This window comes from Perissodus microlepis, chromosome 12 (assembly GCF_051167445.1).
Source record: "Perissodus microlepis isolate ML-2025 ecotype Zambia chromosome 12, ASM5116744v1, whole genome shotgun sequence".
Classification (NCBI taxonomy): Eukaryota; Metazoa; Chordata; class Actinopteri; order Cichliformes; family Cichlidae; genus Perissodus; species Perissodus microlepis.
This window is the reverse complement of record NC_140472.1, coordinates 34760203-34785082: the sequence shown is the minus strand read 5'-3', so window position 1 is coordinate 34785082 and position 24880 is coordinate 34760203. Positions and strand designations below refer to the sequence as shown.

Here is a 24880-nt window from a genome sequence, read left to right as displayed (position 1 = left end):
ATCGTGTGCCAACATCCAGACGGCCCACACGAAGCTGAACGCTGCAAGCACAAAACACTGAACGACAAAGCTCCGCTGCTTTGTTTAATGCAGAACTTGTGCTCTTGGGACATGTTCTGTTTACACTGTACGAGTCCTCAGAAGAAGCTAATGACTTTTCTGGTTCATGCTTAGTGTGAATCCAACACATCAGTCTGAAGTTCCACACGTGAGGAGCTCATAAAAAGTACATCAGCCTCTGATTTCTGCTGAGATGTGGGGCACGTGTTTTAAATTGTAATGCATGCGAGTGAGTATTGATAGGGAAAAGCAATTTACCTATGGTAATTTAAAAACGGTAAAGGTTATCTGGTATTTGGCTGCTGCTGTTAGCGAGGATGGTTTCTCTAATGTTCTGTAAACACGAGTAATTCCAGCAATGTCGGAGGGGAGCGGAAACACTCGGCGTCCATCCCCGACGGGTGTGTGTGTGCTTTTAACACACAACAACAAAAGTCATCCACAGCTTTGAAGTCGCTGCCGAGTCTTCACGCTGAACGCATCATAAATCTGTCTTTATAGCCTGAATACAACAACATAGCTCCTTCCTCCTGTAAGGAGACCGTTCTCCACCTGATACTCTTCCCTGTTTGTGTCCTGAACCGGCAGATTGGGAAGATATTTTCCACATTGCATTACGTCTTCAGAAGTACGATTCCCAAATGCGCCTGATGTGTTCTTTCCATGCTAAACCTGGTGATAATTAGCGACTCGGGTGCAGGCCAAGGATCTGGAAGGAGAATGGAAAAGACCTCGGGAGCATTGAGCAATATTTTGAGTCGAAAAGCGCTCGCCTGTGTTCTCTTCTGACTCGCTGTTAAATCATCCAGTTGCGTTCCAAAAGGCGGCAGCTGGAAGGAGCTGATGAGTATCTCTTTCTTCTTTCCATCCAGTCTGTCTGTGAGTGAGCCAAATACTTCAGATTCCTGTAGCTTGTCGTTATACTACATTCGCTGCGCCTTTTACAGAGAAGCCCTCGGAGACGGGACGGGCTTGTGGTCGTTTGTTAGTCAGAGTGTTGCAACGCTTTATTTTTCATTGCCTGAGAAAAATATCTTCGAAAATATCTTTGCATTGTGTAAGAATCTGACTCTGCCCTCATGACTGGAAATTACACCACGCAGTTCAAAGCACATTCCCCAGAAGTCAAAAGTGTTGCTGTAGGTGGCAGAAGTCAGTCTGAAATACCGTCTTCTTAGCTGCTGTTAGTTTTATCATTTGTGGTCTGTAGATTGTGTTTTCCTTCTTTAATAGGTTTTCTTATCTCAGTTTATACTTTAAGCTTTTTTCAACATGATAATGCTGTTAACCTCGACATCTAATCCAAACACCTTGTGTTAAAAGTGTTTTGACTGTTTTTTCAAACAACTTCCCACAAAAATTCATATTTCGTCAAATAATGACGAGCCCTGACTTTTGTATGCAAAGATGCATAAAGCCATAATTACCGAAGGACTATTAAGAGTTGAAAAATTACCTCTCCCCCCGAAATAAACACGTATGGGTGAATAATTCATTTGTCCTTGGTCACCCGAGAAAAAGACAAGCATCATAAAACACACGGGCATTGCCTGAAGTTACATCCATCCATCTTGATCCGCTTTATCCGAGGCCGGGTCGCGGGGGCAGCAGCCTAAGCAAAGAGGCCCAGACCTCCCTCTCCCCAGCCACCTCCTCCAGCTTATCCGGGGGAACACCAAGGCGTTCCCAGGCCAGCCGAGAGATATAATCTCTCCAGCGTGTCCTGGGTCTGCCCCGGGACCTCTGAAGTTACACATGGGTTAAAAATGAGGATAAGCTGCAAAGAAACGGGGTCCACAGGTGCAAAACCAAAAGACAGTTTGTTATTTTGGTGAATGAACTATAAAAAAATCTCAGGTTCATAGTGAGTCTAACAAAAAAGAAAAACAAATCCCCCTAATGATTAATAGGACAAGTGTGAGTGCAAAAGCTCGAAGCAGGACACCAGGTGCCTTTTGTTGTGCAGCCAAACTACTTATTTAAAAATCAGAGCAGTACACACATGACGTCAATACTAAATTGAAATATTTTAGCAGGTAGAGTCTGCTGACTGCAGGACTGAACTGAATGCCGTTAGAATCGCACGGATTATAGGCAGGAAGCGGAGCGGGCGACCCTGGAGTCAGAGGCCAAACAGCGATGAGAGACTGCCAAGAAAAATCTGCATATTAAAAGTAAACACTGACACAGATTAAGCACACAGGGCGGCGCTGGCCCGAACAATTCTGAAGCACACAAAACACGTCTGTTTAAATCCAAGGGATCATCCTTCATGAGGTCTTGAATGAGGATGACCGCACTCTCAGAAATAAGGGTACAGTAAACACCGGAGTCAACACATCGGTGTGTTTCTGTCTGCATTTTTACACGAGCCTAAAACGTAACATGCATATACGACATGTTCCCAAGCAGTAACACAAACGCTCTGCTTCTTTCAGATATTAGGGCTCAGTGTCTGTGTTTAGTCAAAAAAACACTTTTTTTCATATTTGGCATCAGAGTTCAGGTATGTGCAGCAACCAGCTGGTCGCTCAGAAGAAACCGGTCCAGGTAGCGTACAAAGCTCCGACGTTTCAAGATACAAACAGCAGGAGCTTACAGGGTACCACCCTGCATTTAGATAGAAGTGCTGTTGACCACTTAAAGCACTTTACATTCACCCATTCACACTTTTAACACTTACACTCATCAGAAGCAGTTTATGGGGTTCTGTATGTTACTCAAGGGAACGAGACATTCAGACAGAGAGATCAAACCCTGAATATCTCATTAGCAAACAACTTATTTTACTTTCTGAGCAAAAGCTGCCAGAAATGATAAAAGGTGAAAAGCTCCCTGATATATCTGCTTCTATCATGATGTAACTGCGTACAAATAAGAATCACATGGTAGATTTGTTTCAGAAATTCTCTGTTGTTGTGGGAGTTGCTTTACGAGTTGAACGGTCTTTGAGATAAAGATAAAAGATTGAATGGAAAGATTAAAAAATCTTTTTCAAAGGACTGTTTATCTGGAGCCTAAGTGTGAAAGAAGCATCGTCACACACATCGTCATCTCTAACTGGAAATTTAAAGCCGATTACATTTTTATCAGAGAAACAAAACAGACAGAAAACATCCGATCTGGAGGTAAAGACCTTCCACCAAAACCTTTGACAGTCACCTTTCAGTATTTGAGCTTCTTACATTTCAGTACTTTATCAGTAGTTTAGGGGAGGGAAGGACTGGAAACAGTTTGTCGCTTGACCTTTCAGCGATGACATTGGGTTGTTTGTTCTCTGTGAGAAAGAGTGGGGGGAAAAAACGGATGCAGATCACCAAAATATATTGAACCCCCTGAAAGGAAATACAGTGAGCATTTCTTCCAAAAAGGCAGTTCACACCCACCATGAATGAAGCCTAAGTTTTGCAGCATGTTGTAACTGACTGAGCCCAACAAGGCTTACCGTTGTCTGCTTCAGGACTCTCGCTCTGCTGCTCTTAAGTCACCACAAACACACTCCACACAAGTTTGATATTCTGGAGCTCAACAACAGATAAGCAACCCGGCAACAGAACGACCTTTAGACTGTTTATGAGTGCAAACAGTAAGCTAGTCCAGGTTTAAAGAATAGGTCCCCTTATTTGCTTTTTACCATGTTTGAATGCTAAATGCAGAACGGGGCTAGCGTAGCGTAGTTTGTCACGAAGACTGAAAGCCTGAAATCTGTCCAAATTTCAAAACTATATCATGTAACATCATATACAGCATATTTGTATTTGATGGTTGGCTACAGCAGTTTGTCACATTTTCTTTTTAATAATTCCCATATTGGCGGCGATGATAACCTGGGCCATCACAGGTGACCCGGTAATGTAATAAGCAGTAGTAACATTAGTAGTCCAAATGCACATTCATTCAGCTTTGAAGTGCCAGAGGAAAGAAAAGAGAGCTCATTAAAAATAAAGCTTGAATGGTTACAATGTACTGGTATTGGCTCCCAGTTTGTCACTTCCTTTCCTTCCCAGACCAGTCAGCACAGCGCACAGGCACAAATCGCTCGAGTAGCATTTTCTGCCAAAGCTGTAAATATAATGATGAAGCAAAGCAAACGTCCACATTATACAAATACAACGAATAACAGAAAACAAAAATCAGATAACCGGTTTGCTGCCAACACCAAGTCTGAGTGACACCTTAAGTACGGCTGATAAAAAACATCTTCTGCAGTAATTTATAGATCAGCCGTCTAATCCTGGCCACATGTTTGAAACCAGGCTTCTCTGTTGCGCAGGCTTGCTAACTGTTGCATGCACAGTTTCCAGATTTGTGTGTTTAGTGTCTGGATCTATCCGCTGTGATGTGACCCACTGGTGTTGATCTTTAAATTTTGGCTGATGCCTTGTTTTTGAAGCCTGAAATTACCTGGAGTTATATGGAGTTTCATGTTATCAGTTTTGCACACACACCCCCTGTGGAGATGTCTCTAATAAAATGTCCCATTTGTCCTGCCAAAGTGACCTGACTTCAAAGATTTTGGCTTTGGTGACAAACATTGACTTTGATCTTAAATCTTCTATCCTCTGTTTAAATTTCCTATTAGGATCTATTATATGGAGGTTATTGTGATGCAGGACTGCTCTGGAGGTAATCTGATGTGTTGTTGATTAAAAAAAATATAGTGCAGGAAATTTGATGGGAGTACCTTTCAGCTGCTGTGCCTCCAATCTGAGAGCATGCCTTTCACTTTTGATTAGATGCTGCTTCTTATCTTGTCTCTTTGCATCTGCACTCTCTGTGACAGTCTGAGTTTTCAGTAGCAGCAGATGTGGACCCGCGTACTCCTGAAGGTCCACGTGGCTGACAGGCCTTTTTTCTGTCAGGTTAGGCTTCACTTTATGGCTTAACGGGTGGCAGATTTCAGAGCTGTTACACAGTCCAAACCACAAATCAAGGAAATCACTCTTCCCTAATCCACTTGTTGTGTCATTCAACATTTGCCCTCCTGGCATGTCTCCCAGCTGGGCTGCATCACAGGCTGACAAGTTTTCAGCACAGCTCAGTTGAAGCATTAGCGGCTATTCTGGCTAGTTTAGACACTGGATGGGCTGAATACTTTCAGGTGATGTTGTTCGCATTATTTAAAGAAGTATTATTACCAAATATTTCTGGTTTTGTAGCATTCAGCTTCCTTTGAGCTGATAAGAGCGAAAAAAGAGTTTAATGCTCTGATATCTGAATAACACACCTGCCAAAACCATAAGCTGTAAGACACAAGAGTTTTGAGACTTTTTACACCTTTTACAGGAGTGTTATAAACAGAGGACGGTGTTTTAGGATGGCTACTGTCATTTTTAAAATCTTAGCACCACTTGTATTGGGCAGGGCTAACCCGTCCACTATGGGACTCTTTCATTGTCGCTCGGTTTGTGAAGTCTTGCCCTGAAACATTTATCAGTGGACAGTGGTTATTTATTAAACTATAACGCTCACTGTCTGCTAAAATTGTACTTTAGTCTACTTGTACGTAAAATATCAGCATGAAATTCGTCTCTATTTAAATACAAGTATAACCCGTACACGACAGCCAAGTCCTCTATGCATCGTCTAATCTAAGCATCAGGGTTTCTAACAACATTTTTCAGGGAATGTTGGTGCTTTGTTCTTGCAACGAAAGGCTCAAAGTGAGTTTCCTTAGGCAAAGCAACCAAGACCCAGAAATCATTAGTCTAGTTATTCCTTAATATACAGCCCAGCGGGAGCAGAAGTGTTTGCTTCAACGTTATGCCTGAAACTCCCCATGAGCCTGTTAATAATGATTCAAAAGCTTCAGGTGGGCCACAGAGAATGCACACGCCCCCATCACACATCGGCACAGAACCACAGAGCTGCGTGGCGTCTCCATCACGGGAAATGCTTCGGCCAGCATCTTTTCTCCTGTTGCGGTGCGCTGCTGGTAATTAGGCTGCTGTTGTTGCTGCTGTCACCGCTTATTTTCAGCTCTATTGTAGAAGAGAGAGGGCCAAAACAATATTGCCTCAGTCATAAACCCCGGTGTAATTATGCTAGCTTTTATGTACCCCGGGGAGCCAAAAATTCCCTGACATGACAAGAGGTAAATTGGCAGCAGTAAATTGGAGCAGAGCTGGGAGGGGTGACATGAAGTTGTCAGTCTTGAGGTAGCGTGTCAGTTTTCGGTCTTTTGTTCTCTCACCCTGAAAGGTTCACATTAGAATAGAAAAGAATAGAATAGAAGAGCCCTTTGTTGTCATTGTACATGCACAAAATTATGGGTGCTCCACACTGACTGTGCACGAGTAAAATATAAATAGTAAGACAGAAGGAATAAATAAAAAAGTATATACAGTCAAGAGGAATACAAAGTAGAGAAAGGTGCACATTTGAGAACAAAGGGCATGGAAGCAGTGCAAAGGACTCAGTCTGAGTCCGTGTGCGAGTGGCCTGAGCAGTGAGGGTCACTCAGACCATGGCTCAGATTGGTGTGGTGGGTGGGCAGGGGTGGAGTTTGGGGGCATGGTGTTTGTTAACAGCCCAAGGGGAGGAAGCTGTTGGTGAGTCTGGAGGTGTGGGACCTGATTGACTTGAGGTGCCGACCAGAGGGAAGCGTTTCAAACACGTGATGGGCGGGGTCCGAGGGGTCACCTGTGGTGGCCCAGGTTTTCCTGAAAAGGAATTGCAGGTGCTGCTGGGCCTTCTTTACCCAGTGCAGATGTGGGTGCTCAGAAACCTGAAGTTTAAGTCAGATTCCACCTGCTCTCTGTTAACAACCCCGCTCTCTGCCTCCTGAAGTCCAATAAGAGTTCTTTTCAGCTTTAAGTTCTATTCTGAGCAGCAGTGGGACAAGTTCTCTACACTGTCTCATTCCCATCAGAGATGAGCCCATGATGTTGGTTGGGTGGGTTGGTGTGCACTCACAGGTGTACAGGGCATACGGGGGGGGGGGGATGGCAGCCGAGTTGGACTAACTGAATCCTAAATTGTACAATAATGAATCACAAACAGTATTTATGAGCCCATAAAATGAGAAATGAAAAAAGGTTGATTAGACTTTTTCAGATATGAAACAGGACCTGCTATGTCAGTGTGACAGTGACGGCATTATCATTCAGGCATTCACACAACCCTGTAACACTGATGGAACTGCAGTCTTCTACTGCCAGTAGGTATTGTGCAGGAGATTTAACAACACTGACAGTACATACGGTGAATAATGCATGAGGTTATGTATTTATTTTTTTAACCTTGGCAGCTATTTTCTTGGGGCTGCATTGATATTTAGAGATGTGTCATCCTTTATGTTACAGGTACAAATCCATGCACAAAAAAGAACTAAATAAAAAATCAGGAAACAGATCAACTCTTATGAAATTTAAAATGAAAGCTCAGCTGTCAGATATGAACATGGAGCCGTTTGTTATTAGCCCTCAATGCTGCGTGGCCCCTTATCAGGGAGCATTTAATCTGTCTGTGAGGCGTCCTGATCGATCCAATCTCTCAAACTTTTCAAGATGTATCCGGTTCAGTTCAGTTTGTTTGTCATAATTCACCATATCTCAATGTTTTATAGACATGAAGTTTTAGAGGAAAGTGAGAGAAAATCCACATTTCACAGCATGAAAAATATTAAATTACTTTGAAGAGTCGTGTGTGTGTTTCTTTTGTGCTGCTCTCTGATATTTCTGCTGAACTAAAAAGCTTTCATTGTCAGACCTTGTGAAACATAACTGTTTATATATATATATAAATATATATAAGGAGCAGCTGTGATGCTTCTGTGAGATTAGTTTGGGCAGAGCGGGACCATGAGACTGTGACTGACATCAGACGCCTCATTTTCTTTTTGTGTTATTGCGGTTTTTCAAAACATTTATTTAAAAAAGTAAAGACACTTGATATGAGACACACGTGTCAGCGTGACCTCAGTTACTCGGGTGACACAGTAACTGTGACTGCGTCCTTGTGGTGAGAACAAACTCTCACTGCCTCCATACACTCGGTTTTTAATTTTTGCTCTTTTATTCATTCGACAAACACGACGCACAACAGACAAAGTTATAGATGAATTTGATCGTTTTGAATTATCGTCATTTTCTCCTTTTTCATTTGCCAGTGGCACTTGTTACATGTCACGTATCAAACAACTTGGTGTTTCATATAAGAGAGTTTGGTTTATGTGGTCAGTGACCAGAAAAACCCGAACACCAGATCACTGCCATGTCAGGCGATGCAGAGTGTGGCTGCTTATCACTGAAGTGATTGCCACAGGAGTCCGGTAGCTGACCGAGCATGTCATGATCCTGGAGGAAACGCAGCGTTGCCCATTCACGGATTAACTTTTCTTTGATGTTATAGTTTCTTTGTAACAAGACTTTTCCCCACATTTTGAATGTGTAAGCTGACCCAGTGTACGTCCGCCTCAGCCCATTGAGCCCTTTGGACATGGAGTTAATTCAAGTCTGCCTACTAAAAACTAAACTAAAAAGCAATTACCCACCGATTACATAGCTACATATTTTTTGCTATTAGCTTTTGTTTCCTTAATCCAAGGTTTTTAACTCTTAGCGGTAAACGGCCGTTGGGGGATTGTCGCCACCCTGCTGGGTGAGCAACTTAAGAATGAGGCAACATAGCCGCCAGGCTTTCTGATATCTTGTGAACACAATAAATGGAGAAAAACGTGACCGCGGATTTAGAAATAGATACCATGGGTGCATCTACTAACTAGCAGGTACTGAATCCAGGAAAATTGATGTCTGTTCCGACTACCGTGCTGAATTTGATGTTCATCCTAAATTTGAAACTATCAAATTCAAGCTCAGCCGGACAGAGAATGGACAGAACGTTGCTGCTAAGCCTTTTTGCAAATTTCAGAAAGAAAAGTGCAGCAGACAGCCATAAAAACAAAATCCACTCAGTCAGGCTTTTAGCAAACAGCCCACGCTGGCGCTGCCCTTCTCTTCTCTTAGTACTCCTGATGAGCTGAGTGGAGACTGCTGTGCTCCTGCACACACTTCACAAGGTGGAAGGACAATACCTGGAGGACAGGAGAGAGAGATGAGCACAGACCTTTGACTGTTTATAGACTGATCATATTCAGAGCTGAAATAAACGTCATCTCCCTTCTTTCTCAAAGTGACGTTTCTAATGTGGAGACTACAGTAAGATCAGAGAAACCTCAAACTAGCATCTTGTTGTGAGTGTTGCATGTAGCTCACACAGATTAAAGTATTTAAAGCACAAATATGCCATAAACCCTTATTTTCTATAACCGCCTCACAGTCTTACTCTGGTTGGGGCCAGAATCGCTCTTTTACTATTGAAGTTCACAACCGTAGGATATGAAATAAATTATTGTGATTGGTCGTTACGGTCTGACTCACATGTCCCTTTCCTGCTGTCTGGTGACATCTCCCATGTGGAGATGTGGTTTGGCCTCTTTGCTTTCCTTCTCTGTGATCTTGTGCTTTAGAACAGCAGCGGTCAGGGTGGCGCTCTCCTGTCACCTCTAATCCCAACTTTTTCACAGTGTGTGAAATCAGAGTTTAAGCTCTTATCTGTGCGAATGAGGGCACGGGGTATGGAAATGGAGCTCTAACTGTTTCTATTTCAGTTTATGCAAATGGATGCTTTCAGGCCATTTGCATAAAGGAAAGTGACAGAGATGGTGGTTAGTGGTTCTGACTCAGGAGTCTGACATCACTCTTGACTTTAACCTGGAATAACCTTTCTGACTTGAGTGCAAGCAAGGCTTCTTTTCCAATCACTGAAATTCCACTCATTCCCACTCAGAATCTAGTGACTTCATTTCCAGCTGCACTTCCAAAGAAAATGTAGAAAACCAAACTCCCGTACTTGTTCCTGATCTGTTTGTCCCGCCGTATTTTACGTCTCGCTAGTTTTGGCTCACGAGACAAATCACTTTGAACTGACGCAGACGGTTTTATGCAAATTCCTGCCCCCGATCTCGATAAGAGTTTCTGTACCGTTTTGCACACCTGGTGGAGTACATCCTGCCCAATCCCCCGTCTCTGCTGCAGAAACAGATAAAAGTATTACCAACCATATTTTAATTCACATTCCTGCCTATTGTTGCTGTAAAACCTCGGAGCTCGTGGATATTTTCCTCTAAATGAGGTCATTGCATACTTTTCCTGTAGTAACGTTTCCGTGGAGACGTGTATACATCTGCACTGAAAGGGGAAAAGCTTTTTGCGTGCGTATTTGAATGTATAAAAAAATGTCGCAAAGGATTTTCAGTACACAAAGTGTCATTATTGGCTGCGTATCTGTGTCCATCTTACTAATGGGTTTCGTGCGTGAGTGTCCTTGAACCGTACAACGTGGATATTAATTCTGTCACAGCAGACACAGTAGATTTCCACTTTCAGCTGATGGCGCGATGCCCGTCGCCTACGTCTGTGCCATTTTTAGCCTGCGGCGGCTCTGGCCGGCCTCATTGCCACCTTGCCGCACATTGCCATGTGTGGGCAGACGCTGACCCAGGGCCCCCGTCTCCTGGGCTGCTGCTGTTGCATGGTGGGGCTCCCACGGGACTGGGCTGTGGCCCGTGGTGGGGCGAGGCAGAGGAGGGCGGTGGGGTGCTCGCCACTGACTCAAGCACACTGGCAGTCTTAAGGAGCGCTACTGAGGGGAAGTCCTGTGCGTTTGAAGTAGGGACCTCAGAGAGCCTGTTTACTCAGGCAGGGGAGGGGGGGGCAGCTGGCCTGCTGCACAAGAATGCCTGTGTCATGACGGGAGCGGCGGAGAGGAGGAATGCGCTCCACAATCCCAACACTGTAGAAGCCGGGCCACGGCTGAGGTGGCAGCCATTTCTTCCTATTTATTTTAGCTCCCTCTCCACTCAATCACCGGCCCTGTCTGTGGCCCACAGCATCCCTGGAAAAATGAAAAATGTGCTTTTATTTATGGCGTCAGATTTACCCGTATTTGCCAGCAGAGTATCTTCACCCAGTGTGGATGAAATCTAAAACTGTGAACTACTTTACTTCAGTCATTCGTTTATTCAGGGAAAATTCAGAGAGCAGGCGTGCTCGGCCTTACTGTCCTTCAGACGCAGTTCAGCTTTTCACTCTTAATATGTTCTTGGTGGTTTGCAGGAGTTGCTCTTTATATTCCATGTCTTTGGCCAGGTGAGGGGTCCGCTCTGTCTGAAAATGTCTTCATCTTCTGTAACGCTGCTCTGCCATGCATCAGTACTGCACAGGATTGCTGTATATGTGTGACGAGGTTATTTCCAGTGCCATCAGTTTTAGCTGAAGTCACAGGTTTCTACAGCACGATTTGTTTTGACTCACCTCACTGCCAAACTTTCTAACACGGCCTGATGAGAGCTTACCGAAACGTCTTCAATATACGAGCTTCTTGTGAGTCTGTGGCACCTTTGTTTGCCTACTCTGGTTTGTTTGTAAATGGGCTGCATGAACCAACGTGAACCCAATTTTTAGCTCAAGGCCTGTGCTGTCTTGCTGACAGACATTTGTATTTATTGCTGAATGGACAATGACCTTTCTTGCTTTCAGTTTATTTTTTCGCTCTGAGGATTCATTGGCCTTGTACAAATTGCAGAAGGAGCCATGGCGTGCCTCACGCTCTCACTCAGTTTGGTTTGAAATAGTGTTCTCCTGTTGCACTGAGCTGTGAAATGAACCAAATATATCATCACATGCTGCACGGCGAGAAGCTTCGAACACACGGCCGGCTAAAGCCTTTCTGTGTGGAGCTTGCATGTTCTCCCCGTGTCTGTGGGTTCTCTCCAGGTCTTCAGCTTCCACCCAAAGACATGCATGCTGGGTTAACTGATAGAGGCGGGATCACCAAACACCCCACAATATGATATTACCACAATCTTTCACTGATGGTACCATATTATAGCAATTCTTTTACATTTTTCAGTATACTGCATATTGCATTAACATACACAGCGATTGATTGTCTTCTGTCAATTGCAAATATGGTCCTCAAAGTTCAACTTTGTCATTACATGCATACTGTTTATGATAATACAGCAATTAACTGTAATAAGTAGTTGAAAATTGTGTATTTGTTGTTGTCTGCATAGACAGAAATTTTACACATATTACATCTGCGCTCATAACCTTCCTGTTCTATGTGAATATAACCAGAATACAAGCAGCTGGGAGCCGGCTGAGTGGAGTCCCCACAGCTTTTCCTCACTGACACTCACTCAGACTGATGCCAACATGCTGGCAGTCGGTCTGCATTTATGAATCAGATAAATGATTGACTTTCTGTCTGAGAGTGGTTGTAGTCAGACTGCAGCTGTTTGCAGAAAGGTTGCCTCCTGATAGGAAATTAGGCAACGTGTGCAACACCCTGAAAGGTCTGGGCAAAATTTTAGTCTCCACAAGTTGGAATCGGTTGCAGAATGTGAAAAAGATTAAACATTTTTTCCCTTCTTTTGACATTTTTCTTTGATAATCTTTAAATGGCTTTGAAGCCTTTATAACTGTTGGAATACATACATCTGTCAGGCTCAACCTCAAAACCTCACATGTGAAGTGAATAACCATCAATAATCTCACTGCAGTGCTGAGAAACCTTTCCTCCAGGCTTTAACGTGGATGTAATTTAACACACACGGCCACTTCAACATTGTTTCAGAGCAGACACACCCCCCGGTTTGAAACTCTCACATGTCAGCAGCCTCCTCCAGCAGGTCAGCCTGCCCTCCAAGTTGCAACAAATGCCCTAGAAAGTTTTGAGGAGCCCCCCCACCTCCATCCGATTCTCCTCACGGAGGAGACACCTTGTATTAGTGGACCCAACTGTGCTTTGCCAGAAGCCAGAGAGCAGCCCCTAGACGAGCCACGTCCATGCCTCAGTGCGTCAGAGCTGTTTTGGTTGTACAAAGATCTACACAATATTTGCCAGGTTTTCAAGTTGCCGCCGATTGTTGCGTTGACACCACTGTATAAATGCACTTTAGAGTAGCCAGAGTCTACAAAGAAATCAGCGATGACTCTAAATACTTTTTGTAAATGGGAGTTTTCATTTTTTTACACTATTACAAAGAAAATCTCAAAACAAATTCCTCTTACTGAGAGAGTCACTGTTGGTTAGTTATCAAAAGCTGCAATGTTATCCATTTAAAATGAATACTGGATATTATATAACATGTTATAACAAATAGTGCAATTCAGCGAGAGGTGATGATGATAAAACACAGTTTTCTCTGCCTTGACAAAGAGGCGCACCTCGTTCATTCTTATTTTTGATTATATCTGAAACGAACTGCACACGTCAATACAGAGCTAACAGGATGTAGTCCACTGTGGTTAAACCAAATAAAACACTGGAAGCATAATCACCGCCTTACTGGTAACCACCAGCTCCACTAGAGAAAAACAGTCTCGCTCAGAGACATCCTGATGAGTCATTCAACCTGCAGCTCTGCCCCTCCGGCCATTATAACCAGTCAGTCTGCTCGAAAACAAAGACTTGTTCCTTTTATTATAAGATGATAATTAAAACAAAAGTAGTTTTCTATTTCTCTCTCCTTGTTTTTTCTTTTTGTTTTGCTAAATCATTCTCTTTAAAAGCAGGGAACAGGTAAATAAGGAGCACTGCTATGTTATCCCCATAGTATTGATTTGTTTGACCAAAAGTCCAAAGATGCTGAAATGAAAATGATCTGAAACAGAAGGTCACACAAATCCACTCATTTAAAGTTGGAACCAGAAAATGTACTTTTGCTCCAGTAAATGATTAAAACGGGAAATTATAAACATGTTATTTGCCTTTTCAGCACTTGAATTGAAGTGTTATGAAATCCAGCTGTGGCTGCGCACCCGGCTGGAAAATGTGTCTCCTCTTTTGAAAACATCTGCTTGGCTTTCTCCGTACGTCGCTGCGCCATCTCCTCATACTGCTCATTAGTTAATCATTAATCAGAAAAAACAACAAAGCTCCGACTGGATAAACCCTTTCCAACCATCAAATATGAAACATGTATAATTCAGGCCAGCAGGCTCTCGACTTCAGAACAAGCTTTGGCCTCTGCTGACACATTCATATGCAGACAGAACCTGCAGAGCTGCAGCTGCATGACTCGCTTATTAATGTTGATCGAATGCTCGTCTAACGCAATGTAATTGTTATGTAATAGCAGATCAGTGAGCGCCTTTACTCAGTTAGCATTTTAAAATGAACGCCCTGCAGCGGCTTTCACAGCTGGAAATGGAAAAATATTCAAAGTCGTATCTCTCCCGTCTTAATCTTACAGAACCGGAGCTCGATGTTCCCGGGACCCTCGACTCAGTAACCCGACAGGTGAATGAGACGGTCCGGCGCCGCAGACGGAGGGACGCTGGAGAGGACGACTACAACATCGAAATCCTGCTGGGAGTCGATGACTCAGTGGTCCGATTTCACGGCAAGGAGCATGTGCAGAATTACCTCCTCACACTGATGAACATAGTGAGTCACTGCAACTTCATTTTGTTCCTAGTTTGAAAACTGTTGTGTATTAAACCTGACTTGTGTTTTGAATGTAACAGAACAGGGATTTTATGTAAGCACAGCATGCATTCGGGATGCCACTGGGCAGCTCGGTGGGAACCCGGCTCGCTTCTTGCTCTGCTGGTCCAAACCTCTGCTGGGGCCTTCCTCTGGAGTTTACCTTACCTTTGTGGGTTTCCTGCAGGTGCTCCGGCTTCCTCCCACAATCCAAAGGGATTCTAGGTTAATTGGTGATTTTAGATTGGCACTGGATGTGCTTAAAGCACACAGAATAAAGGGTTGTATGAATGCACTGTGCTGACACGTAAATGTAAATCCCAATCCAGGAAGTCTGGTAGCGTGGCCTGGTGCCATTAAAATTCAGTATTCACTCACTTCTTATAGCTTCTTATGAGTTTTAACCACGTCCTCCTTCTCTTTTAAATGTTTGTGACACTGCTTGCACATTGGCTTCCTGTACGACTTTTAACAACTACTAAAGAAGTGTGTGTTTCAGTTTTGGTGAAAGAAATTGCCACATCTTCTTGCTCCAAAATCGAGACTTCAAAACAACGCTTGACAATAGAGTGATGTCTAGGGATGGGTATCGTTTAGGTTTTATCCGATACCGGTGCCAAACCGGTACTTTTGAAACGGTGCCGGTGCTTAAACGGTGCTCAAACCGGTGCTTAAAGAATGGAGAACACAAACTTTGTCCTAAAACCTCTCATGTTTAGCTGTTTTTTTGTAAAAAGATAACAATGTTAGCCTTTTCTGCAGCTATGGGGCATATATGGTATCACTCTTGGCTGGAAGCAGTGCTTAAACAATGGAAAAAACACAAACTTTGTCCAAAAACCTCTCATGTTTAGCTGTTTTCCACTTTTTCTTTGGTCATTTTAGCCTTTTTGGCCAGGGTGAAGGGAGCATCTGCCATCAAACAAGAAGACAGCCGCATGTAGCTATGATGATGTTTGCTAGTTCACCTTACATGCATTAATGTAATAACGTGGTTAGCCTACTCAACGTAAATTACACACGAACAACATTAAGCTACTCACGCAGAGAAGAACGGCTGCTGCTGCATCATCATCCTCATCATTTCTGCTACACTGGCAGGGCTAGGGGCCTGGACTCTCCTCTTCGGGTTTTTGGGGGATGTTGCTAACTCCGGGTCCGATAACAGGCACCACACCCGCAGTAGATGTGCTCGATGTGAGGTCTCGCAGCAAGCTATCAAATACGGCGCATTTCTCGGCTTTTAAAAAAACGCTATGCGTCGCCAGGTGTTTCATCAGATTTGAGGTGTTACCTCCTTCGCACAGTATCACACAAAAAGTTGGACTGTGTCAGCTGAGCTGGGCTTCAGCATCCTGGGACCCTAAAGCTGGATAGAGTCAGATTCCTTTTTTACTTTATTTTAGTGTTTTTTTTCTGTGATCTCTGTGATCATTGACTTCTTCCCTCCAGTCAGCTGTTTTTAAACTAGGAAGGAAGAAACCTCCAAATAATAAACACTCTTCATTCTCTTGTCTCTTTGTCTCCCAAAGCAGTCGTTAACTGTATCTTCATTTCAAAGTGTAAATGAGACTCATTCAAAGTGCATTTTTAGTTATCCACACTTTTCAGATTTGTTGTTTGAGAGCTGGTGTTGTCTCTCTGTTCCTCTGGGCTAAGGTTACAGTACCCTCTAATCTACATTTCCTATCACATATTGTATGGAACTGGTCTTGACATGAATAAGTGAGTCATTGGTGTCACAGCAGCCCACTCCTGTGGGTTCTCTGCTGTGGATCAGTGTTATATTGTCTGAATCAGAAAAAAATGGAGCCCGCAAGCAGCTGTTGGGATGCCAAGTGCATCTGTTTCCTCCGGTGTGAATTCACACTGTTGTCCACACACAGGATGCTAATCGTGCCTCCGTGGGAATTATTACTGCCATTCAAGTATGATCCCTAGCAGGGATTTCTCTGCCCTCCGTGTGCGTTAGGCAGTTAGCTCAGACTGTCGTTAGTCTCTGGAGGCAGATTAGATGCAGTGTTCGCTCATCACGTCCTCACAGATGTCACAGATACACCTCGCTTGCGTTGTGAGAGATTGGCACATGTGCCATTATTGCCTGGCAGAAAGGTGAAGTGTTCCTTTAATGAGAGGTTTCAATGCAGATGGAAGAGAAGGCGGAGCATTTTTGCCGCCGCGTTGTCACGCGCTCCGTGGAGTGTCGTCACTCAGGATTCTGCCGTCGCCGTTCCTCGGCAGCAAATCAGCAGCTGATCAAAGCTTTCTGAAGCGATGGGCCGCGGATGATCGCATACCAACAAATTCTGATAGACATCGGTTTTTGTGTCATCGCTGACATGTTGTGGGGCAGAACAATTTGACTTGAAACATGAAAGGATTTTAAAGAAATCAAAGCAACGAAAGCGTCTGAGCATCAGCAGGAGATATATGATCCAGTCCAGAAGTGCTGATGGCATAATGTTGTTTACACACATGTTGTTTCTCTGCTTGTGTTTTCATTTAGTCTGAGAGTTTGTAAAAAGGCAGGATTGCCTCTCGTTTCCTCACCGGCTTCATTATTTACAGCGCTGTATTAACATTATTTCATTATTTGTAGCGCTGTATTCAAATTACAAGCCTCTCAGATGCTGCTGATATTCCCCATAATGGACCCATACTGCGTTTGGACATGAAAGCAGTTTGTCTGCCAGCTTTATTTAAACGAGGTCCTTTCTGGTTCGAACGCTCCAGCCTGGACTGACTGGAAGGATTGCAGCAGTTTGTTTGTCAGTGACAGCCAATCAGGGCCCATCAGTCACTGGTACTGATGTTTCCTCTAGTCTGGATGTGGTTCACTCTGTCTGAGAAAATGCATGTTTTTAGTTCAGACTAAAGAAAAACAGATCAAAAATTGATCTCGTCCTATAATATTCATGAAAGTAGGTCAAATATTTAGTTTTCTAATGAGTGTCACATATGGTCTTATTGATATTTTATGTCATCATTTTTTAATTTAGCTTATTTTACTGTTGCTACATTTAATTTGTCACTTGTTGACATTCATATTTGCACATTTGCTGATATTCAGGTTTTTTTCATCATTAGCAGCACTGATCATTTTTGATTCCATATCTTCTAAATGAAAATCTCATAGTGCTCGTATATAAATCTTTGTGGTGAAGCACTTTTCAAAACATGCACTACAGTGGACAGAGGTAAAGAAAAATAGAAAGGAATAGAAAAGTCTATTCCTTGTATCCAGTCAAATAGCCTTCAGCACCACTTACAATAAGATTTAAGTGAGCGTGTGTGTGGAGCCATGACACTCATGCCCATGATGAGCAGAACTGTACATCTCATGATTGTAGTTATCAGTGCAGTTTACCATGTATAGATGTTTTTATTAAGCCTTTTCTGGCATGAATAGTAAAACTGCATTTACACTGGGTGTGCAGTGTCCTTGGATTTAAGGAGCAGAGCATAAACCTCAGTGTCCCTGATCCTGTCATGATATTCCCATCTCTACATTAAAGGCCTCCAAAATACCTAACCTCAGTTCCTTTTAACTTCCAAAGTAGTAAATGCTCTTCTCAGTCTGCCACACGCATCACTCTATCGCTCTGGATCTCTGCAGTGTCTGGCACTGAAGTTTTGAGGTTATTGATGGTGTTTTCCAGTAGAGGTCCCCGCTGGCTTTATCTGGAGTCTGCAGTCTCTGAACGCTGATTACTGTGATTGAGCTTCTCTCTCTTTCTATCTCTCTCTTTTTTGCTCTTGTCTCCTCGTTTCCCTTTTATATTCCTCTACTCTTCTTTCCCCTCCTACACCACCTCTTTTATTCTTCTTCTCCTCTCAGCTCTCTTCTTCCCTTTTCTCCTCACCACTGTCTCATCTGTGTTCATCATCTTCACTCCCTCTGTTCTCCTTTCTTCCTTCTTCTGTTTCAATACTCTTCTCCTGTCATCTCCCCTTTTTCCCAGTTTTCCTTCTCTTTGATATCTCTCGCTAATCAAGTCAGAGCCCCCTCTTCTTTGTGTTCACCATCCTCCAGAGAATTGGAACTGATTGGACCATTTAATGAGCATGTATGTATGCATTCTGTGGGCATCTTCACAAGCGATTCTTCGAGCAGTCCAATCAACAACAACTTAATATTCATGGAAAGTTCTGCATATAGACACACACACACACACACACACACACACACACACACACACACACACACACACACACACACACACACACACACCAGCATTTAATTATTTGGTTGTGTCCAAGCGATACGTTAGTCCTGAATCTGTTGCAGCAAATGAGAGAAGAATAAAGTCTGTTCTTTTATTGTTACATACTTCATCATTAATGAGACTCCATTAGTAAGTGCAGCAGGCTTACAGAGTCAGCCTCTCAGTTCTTTTTCCTTTTTATTTCTAGATTCTTGGTAGTTTCATTTTAAGTGAGAGAATTATAAATGGATTTGGATGTCTTGGAGTGAAATAAGAATTTAATCAACAAACAAAACCTGTCTGAGAACTCGGTGGATAAACTGTTGTTGTCAAGCACAGCATTGAGACGGTCATCAGGTTTGCGTAGATCTCAGGTGGGATTTTGGCCCAGTCCTCTTTACAGAAACTCCTTTAAGTTCTCCCCTGTTTGGTAACATGACTCTTCTGCTGCACAGTCTTTTTATGGCACCGAGGTGACCTCAACGTCCTTCTTTTCACTCCTTCGTCTCTTTGACAGTATGTTTTGCATAATTGTCATGCTGGAAAAGTCATTCTGGTTGAAGAAAGGAGGTTCTCAGCCAAGATTACCATACATGACTCCATGTATTGGTCCATCAATGTGGTGAAGTTGTGAATGTGAAGAAAAACAGCTCCAACACATAATGTTTCCACCTCCATGCTTTACTGTGGGGATGGTGTTGTTTCGGTTGTGTTTGGCTTCATCCGACCACAGCACCATCTTCTTATTCATTGCTATTGATCTTCTCCTCTTACCTCTTTCTCACTCGTTTCCTTTCACCTTCTTTCTTTTGTTTTCATGTCTCCGCTGCTCGTTTCCTCTCAGATTTCTCCCTTCAGTCTCCTCTACATTGCTCTCCTCCTCCTCTTTGCCTGCTGCCTAAAATCAGTATAATCAGCATAAAGCCCTGAGGCGATGGTCACCTACGCGATGTGTCGGTCGACTTACATATTCAATAGCATGTGGGTACTAATGTGAGATTTAAAAAAAAAGACAACCCAGGAACATTAATAAGCTGCTGTAAAAATCTAAATTCATCTTATTTTAGAAATCCAACCAGCTTCTGGCTGCAGTGAGATTCAGCACCTGTGTTGTGTGATAAGGCCCAGCTCACAGTAAGCAAACTGGTTTATCCAGAGTAGTTGGACAGGGATGAGGTCAGGACTCGGTGGGAACTGGTCAAGGTCTTCGACACCAAAATGGGAGAACTGTTTTTTATGGGACTGGTTTTGTACACAGATGCTCGACAGATGCAGTATCATCATCCATGTTGTTAAAAAAAGAGCTCCAAAATATTTTTCTTAACTGCAAATAACACAAATCAGCATTAGAACAAACACATGGACACTGTCTCTGTGCAGATGTAGAACAGGTGATGTCATTAGAGACAAAAAGCAAACTAAAGGTGCATCTATAGATAAAAAATGGGATATATAATTATATCTCTATATATAAATAGGTGGGAATGTCCTGCAGTTATGTCTGAAGCATGCGGTTGTCCTTACCTGGAATAGACGAGTAGCCTGACCTGTCAAGTGGGTCCTCCACCTTTCACCCACTCCCTGCTGACTTATGCAGGTGCTCTGTGCTGAGGTCTAGTTCAATACGGAGCACCTATAGCATGGCTGTGTAAAAGGAAGAGATGGACATCCTGGTTGTGATGGAAATTGAGTAAGTGAGTGTATGCCAAATGAAATTTGAGAGCAATAAGCAGGACTGTGTGATTATGGCCAGAATTTTATCGCTGTTGTTTTGATCAGTGTTGAGGGAATGATTATTCATAAGGTGTTGTTATAGCAGTGTCATGTAAACCAAGCGCTGCTTTCACATTTTCCCATTTCCCACCTTTGCATTGAGCTACATTCCTGTTAATTAACCCTTCTTAGCAGACAAATCAGGTGTTTATTCACTTCATCCAAGTTCATCTCCCAGAAGCAGAAACCTCATTCACTCCCTTCATTGTACCAGCGTGATGAGACTAAAGCTCTACAGCTGTGAGAGCCCTCTCTGTTTCCCCACCACTGGTTTTTCCACTTATAACACATCTTTTGTCTAATGTGTCGAACATTTTTTCTGAAGCCTTGTGTGTTTATTGGACATCTATCTTTAAGTGTGACTGTGTTGGTGAGTTCAGCCCATCTTTGTGATCTGGATGGATGCAGTGATACGCTGGATGTGTCACATTGCACTGTTTTTCTTGGCCTGCATGCATTAGTTGTGCTGCAGTTTGTGTTGTGTTTTCAGGCAGACGAACGTGTTCGTCATGTTGCTTTGTGGTGACACAACCCTACAGGATTCTTTGCATATGATTTCTTCAGCTCTTCAGCTTTTGCAGTGCTAGACTTTTGATTTTTGTTTTTAATGTAGTGTTGTGCATCCATGTGGTGTGGGCAACAGCCACATACACAAACAGAAACACCATCAGGTGGTGATTTAGGGCTTGATTCACTCTTGGTGAAGCAGGTTTTTTCAATATCACTCAATGTTCATAAAATGTGACTAATCGTGCAGCCCCAGTGACAGCATACGATGAGATGGAGTGAGTCCTGTTGCCTCTATGTGGAGGAAGCTGTTTGGAAGTCATAGCGCTGGGATGAGTCTTTGAGAGCGAGCAGCTCAGTGTGTTGGATCACATATGGTGTAATTTCAGCTCTCCCTGAAGGAGAGGCTCACAGTGCAGCTACTGCAAGCAAAGCAAAGCTGCTTTGCTAGTAGATACACATTCAGGATCAGCAGCATTTATCTGTCTTCACTTCGAAGCTCCCATCTGTGATGCAGCTCACATTCACCTAGACTGTTATTCATAAAGTCCCAAGTGGTCCTGCTCGTGCAGCGCTGCATCGCCTCAAAAAGTCGACAAAGCAAAAACGACGCTCTGGGGACAGTTTAACATGTGATGATACGCTGCCGGGAAATGTTTTTCTCCACCTCTTCTGTCCTGAGTGGAGAGCGCTGACTTATTGTGTAATGAGGCAGATGAGCTCAGTGAGAAATCACTGGCCCAAAGAAAATGAGGCCCACTGCCTGTGACTTTAGTCCTCATGCTCTGCTAATTGGCACTTCTCATGTAACATGTCAGAGAGAAAGATGGCAACATGTTGACCTGTTCACTGATTCGATTGGTGCTCACTGTGCAGTCAATCAGTTGGTGACAAAACAACAGCGGTGAAAGCTGCATGATGGGCACGTGCAGAGTTTGTTCAGTAACATGTATGTTCTTTTTTGCAGTTGTCATGTTACATTACATCAATATTTTAGAAAAATTTATTTTAATTGCATTTCTCTGGCATAATCCAAACACGTGCAGTTGCTGCAGATAGGTTAACTGGTAACTCTAAACTGCACATAGGGATAGGCTCCACCCCCCTGTGACGCACATAAGGATCACGGGAGGTGGTGAAAATAGATGGTAATTCCAGGAGGTGAAACTCTTTGGTCAGTTTGTATTTGGATAAAGTAGTGAGTGAAATTATTTGTCTGCACCTTGTGTTTGTACCCAAAAGCAGACACTCGAGGCAGGAACGGCCGTTTATTTAGGCTGCACGAAAAATACAAACAAAAGGCAGAAGAACAAGGACCAGAACCAGACTGAGAACTGAAATACTAAACACTACGGACGTAGAACCTTAAGCATCGAAAAACCTGAACATGACCCGAAATGAACAGACGACCTCCTTCTGGCGCCCCCCATGTGTGGCAGCATGTTACAGCAGCTCTGCTCATTTCTGAGCTTCTTACTTATTTCCCCTTTATTTTCTCGTAACCTTTAAATTAAGTCTTAGAAATGTCTCTCTTATGTGCAATATTGTGCAATACTGTCCGATGTAACATAGTATGTTATTCTGTTTTATCTCATTCTATTCTATTGCTTTTCTTAATTTTTGCTGCTTGTAACTTTTTTCGTGACCCAAAAAATTTCCCACAATAACACCTTACACTACACTACGCTACACTACACATGAGGGTCATTAGAAGAAGCGGAAACAGACAGGAACACAGCTGGGACGAATCAGACATAATGACACAGGGGGAGCAAAACTAGACACCCTGAACCTGGGACTGTCAAAATAAAACAGGAAACACACTAAGATGCAGGCTAAGACACGTGGGCTTGACCCAGGGACCGGGGGGAAGAAACTGAGGAAGGGAGACACACACAAAGGACGAGGAGACGGAGACACAGATAAGACTACAGACTCACACAAGCACCACAGGGGTGAGACAATGAGACACGAGAGGAATTTCACATACAGGAAACCATGAACTGGAAATATAAGCAAACTCATTAAGATCTCAAGAACACAATAAACTCAAAATGCTGACAGTTTCCCTGCCATCAAGTTTGTTAGCATCCACTGCAATGTAAGCAGTATTTAGCATTTTAGAGAACACACCTAGTGTATTGACACTGTAGATAGAAACTTTTAAGTGGTACCTTTTCCTCAGGGGGTCATCACACCAGACTGGTAAAAATGTTTGTCAGGTGTCCTGGTGCTGGGATTAGCACTAGAGTTCGCTGGCTTGTGATGAATTTGTCCTGTTTGTGAGTCTCCTTCACTTCTCATTTGGGTTTTGTCCCTCTGTTGTGCAGCCAAGCAGTGACAAATCTTTTCTCCTAATTGTGAATTGGGGACCTTTCTTGTGCCAGCAGAATCGAATATTCACGACAGTATGGAAACATGAGCTTAGTCACAACATGTTGATTTCATTCCTGCTGTGAACGCCTGCAGACGTGATTCACTCTCCTGTCCGCTTTTTGTTTTCGCTTGGATCCAGACGTGAGAGTCAGACCGGAACAATTTGACAGTTTTGTCTGTGTCAGAATATTTTTGTTGTTTGAAGTGAACTGCTTAAATATGCATGTGGCACCTGTTCAGATGGCTTTATTTTAAGTAACTGGACCCAGTGGCTTCCATTGCTCAGTGTGTTTCAGCACACAGCGATCGTTTATATATAGATATTTAGGAAAACTGTGCAAAACCTGCTTAATTTAAAAGAAACGCTTTAATTACTCTCCAAATATTGCACCTCCTCCTCGTTTTTCTCCTCTCTGCCTCGATGCCACAGGAGAGGAGGAGATGCTGTGTAGTCAGTACTATGATCATAACACGTTGGTGTTGGTGGTGATGCGGGGCTAATTATATTTACCACAAAACATTCAGTGGTTGTGGACTACGTCCTTAATTCCTCATGGCACAGATTCAACGAGGTGCTCAAAACATTCCTCAGAGAATCTGGACGATATTGACGTGCTAGCATCAGCCAGATGCTGCTCCAGATCTGCAGATCCCTCTATCCCATCCCAAAGGTGCCGAACGTCATCATGTTCAAGTTTGATGTTTAATTTGAGCTTTGTGACGTGGTGCATTACAACCATGTTAGATGGTAGATGCTTGTTAACAACATCATAAAGGGATGGACACAGTCAGTACTCCATACAGGCTGTGTCCTATAACAGTTCTCAGTTGGTACTAAGGGGTCCAAAATATGCTAAGAAAACATCCCTGACATTATATCTAAAGGCCTGAACCATCGATACGAGGCAGAGCGGCTGAATGCTTTCTTGTTGTTTACGCCAAAACTGTGAGCCTACATGTCACAGTAGAAATCAAGACTCATGAAATCGGGCACAATTTTCCAAACCTCTGCTGCCCAGTTTTGGTGAGCCAGCTGTTTCCTGGTCTTTGCTGACAGGTTTTGCCCCTGGTACAGTGCTGTGCTGCTGTAGCCTCTTGATGTGTTGTGCACTCAGAGATGAATGCACAACACATCAAACCACATGATTGTTAATAAGTGGTTTTTGAGTTGCTGTTTCCTTCCTATTAAGCCAAAAACAGCTGGCCCCTTTGGGCCTTGACATCTGGCACCAATAAAGCATTTTCACCCAGAGAGCTGCTGCTCGCTGGGTATCTTCCCTGTTTTGAACTGCTCCCTATAAACCCAGAGATGCTTTTGTTGGATCAGCAGATCAACAGTTTCTCAAATACTCAGACCAGCACCAATCATGCCATGTTCAAAGTCACTGAAATCACCTTTCTTCCTCATTCTGATGCTCAGTTTGACCTTCGTGTTGTTTCGATCATGTCTACATGCCCAAAGG

At 43.2% G+C, this 24880-nt stretch overlaps 1 protein-coding gene across 2 annotated transcripts in view; it reads left to right on the top strand.

Moving 5' to 3' along the window:
• The window catches only part of adamts3 (ADAM metallopeptidase with thrombospondin type 1 motif, 3), a 137556-nt gene that overhangs the window by 45830 nt on the left and 66846 nt on the right, over nt 1-24880 (top strand). For both annotated transcript variants that reach the window (XM_084945449.1, XM_084945450.1), the window contains exon 5: nt 14324-14517. In XM_084945449.1, coding sequence (XP_084801575.1) covers nt 14324-14517 — 194 coding nt within the window. The remainder of the gene's footprint in view (nt 1-14323; nt 14518-24880) is intronic.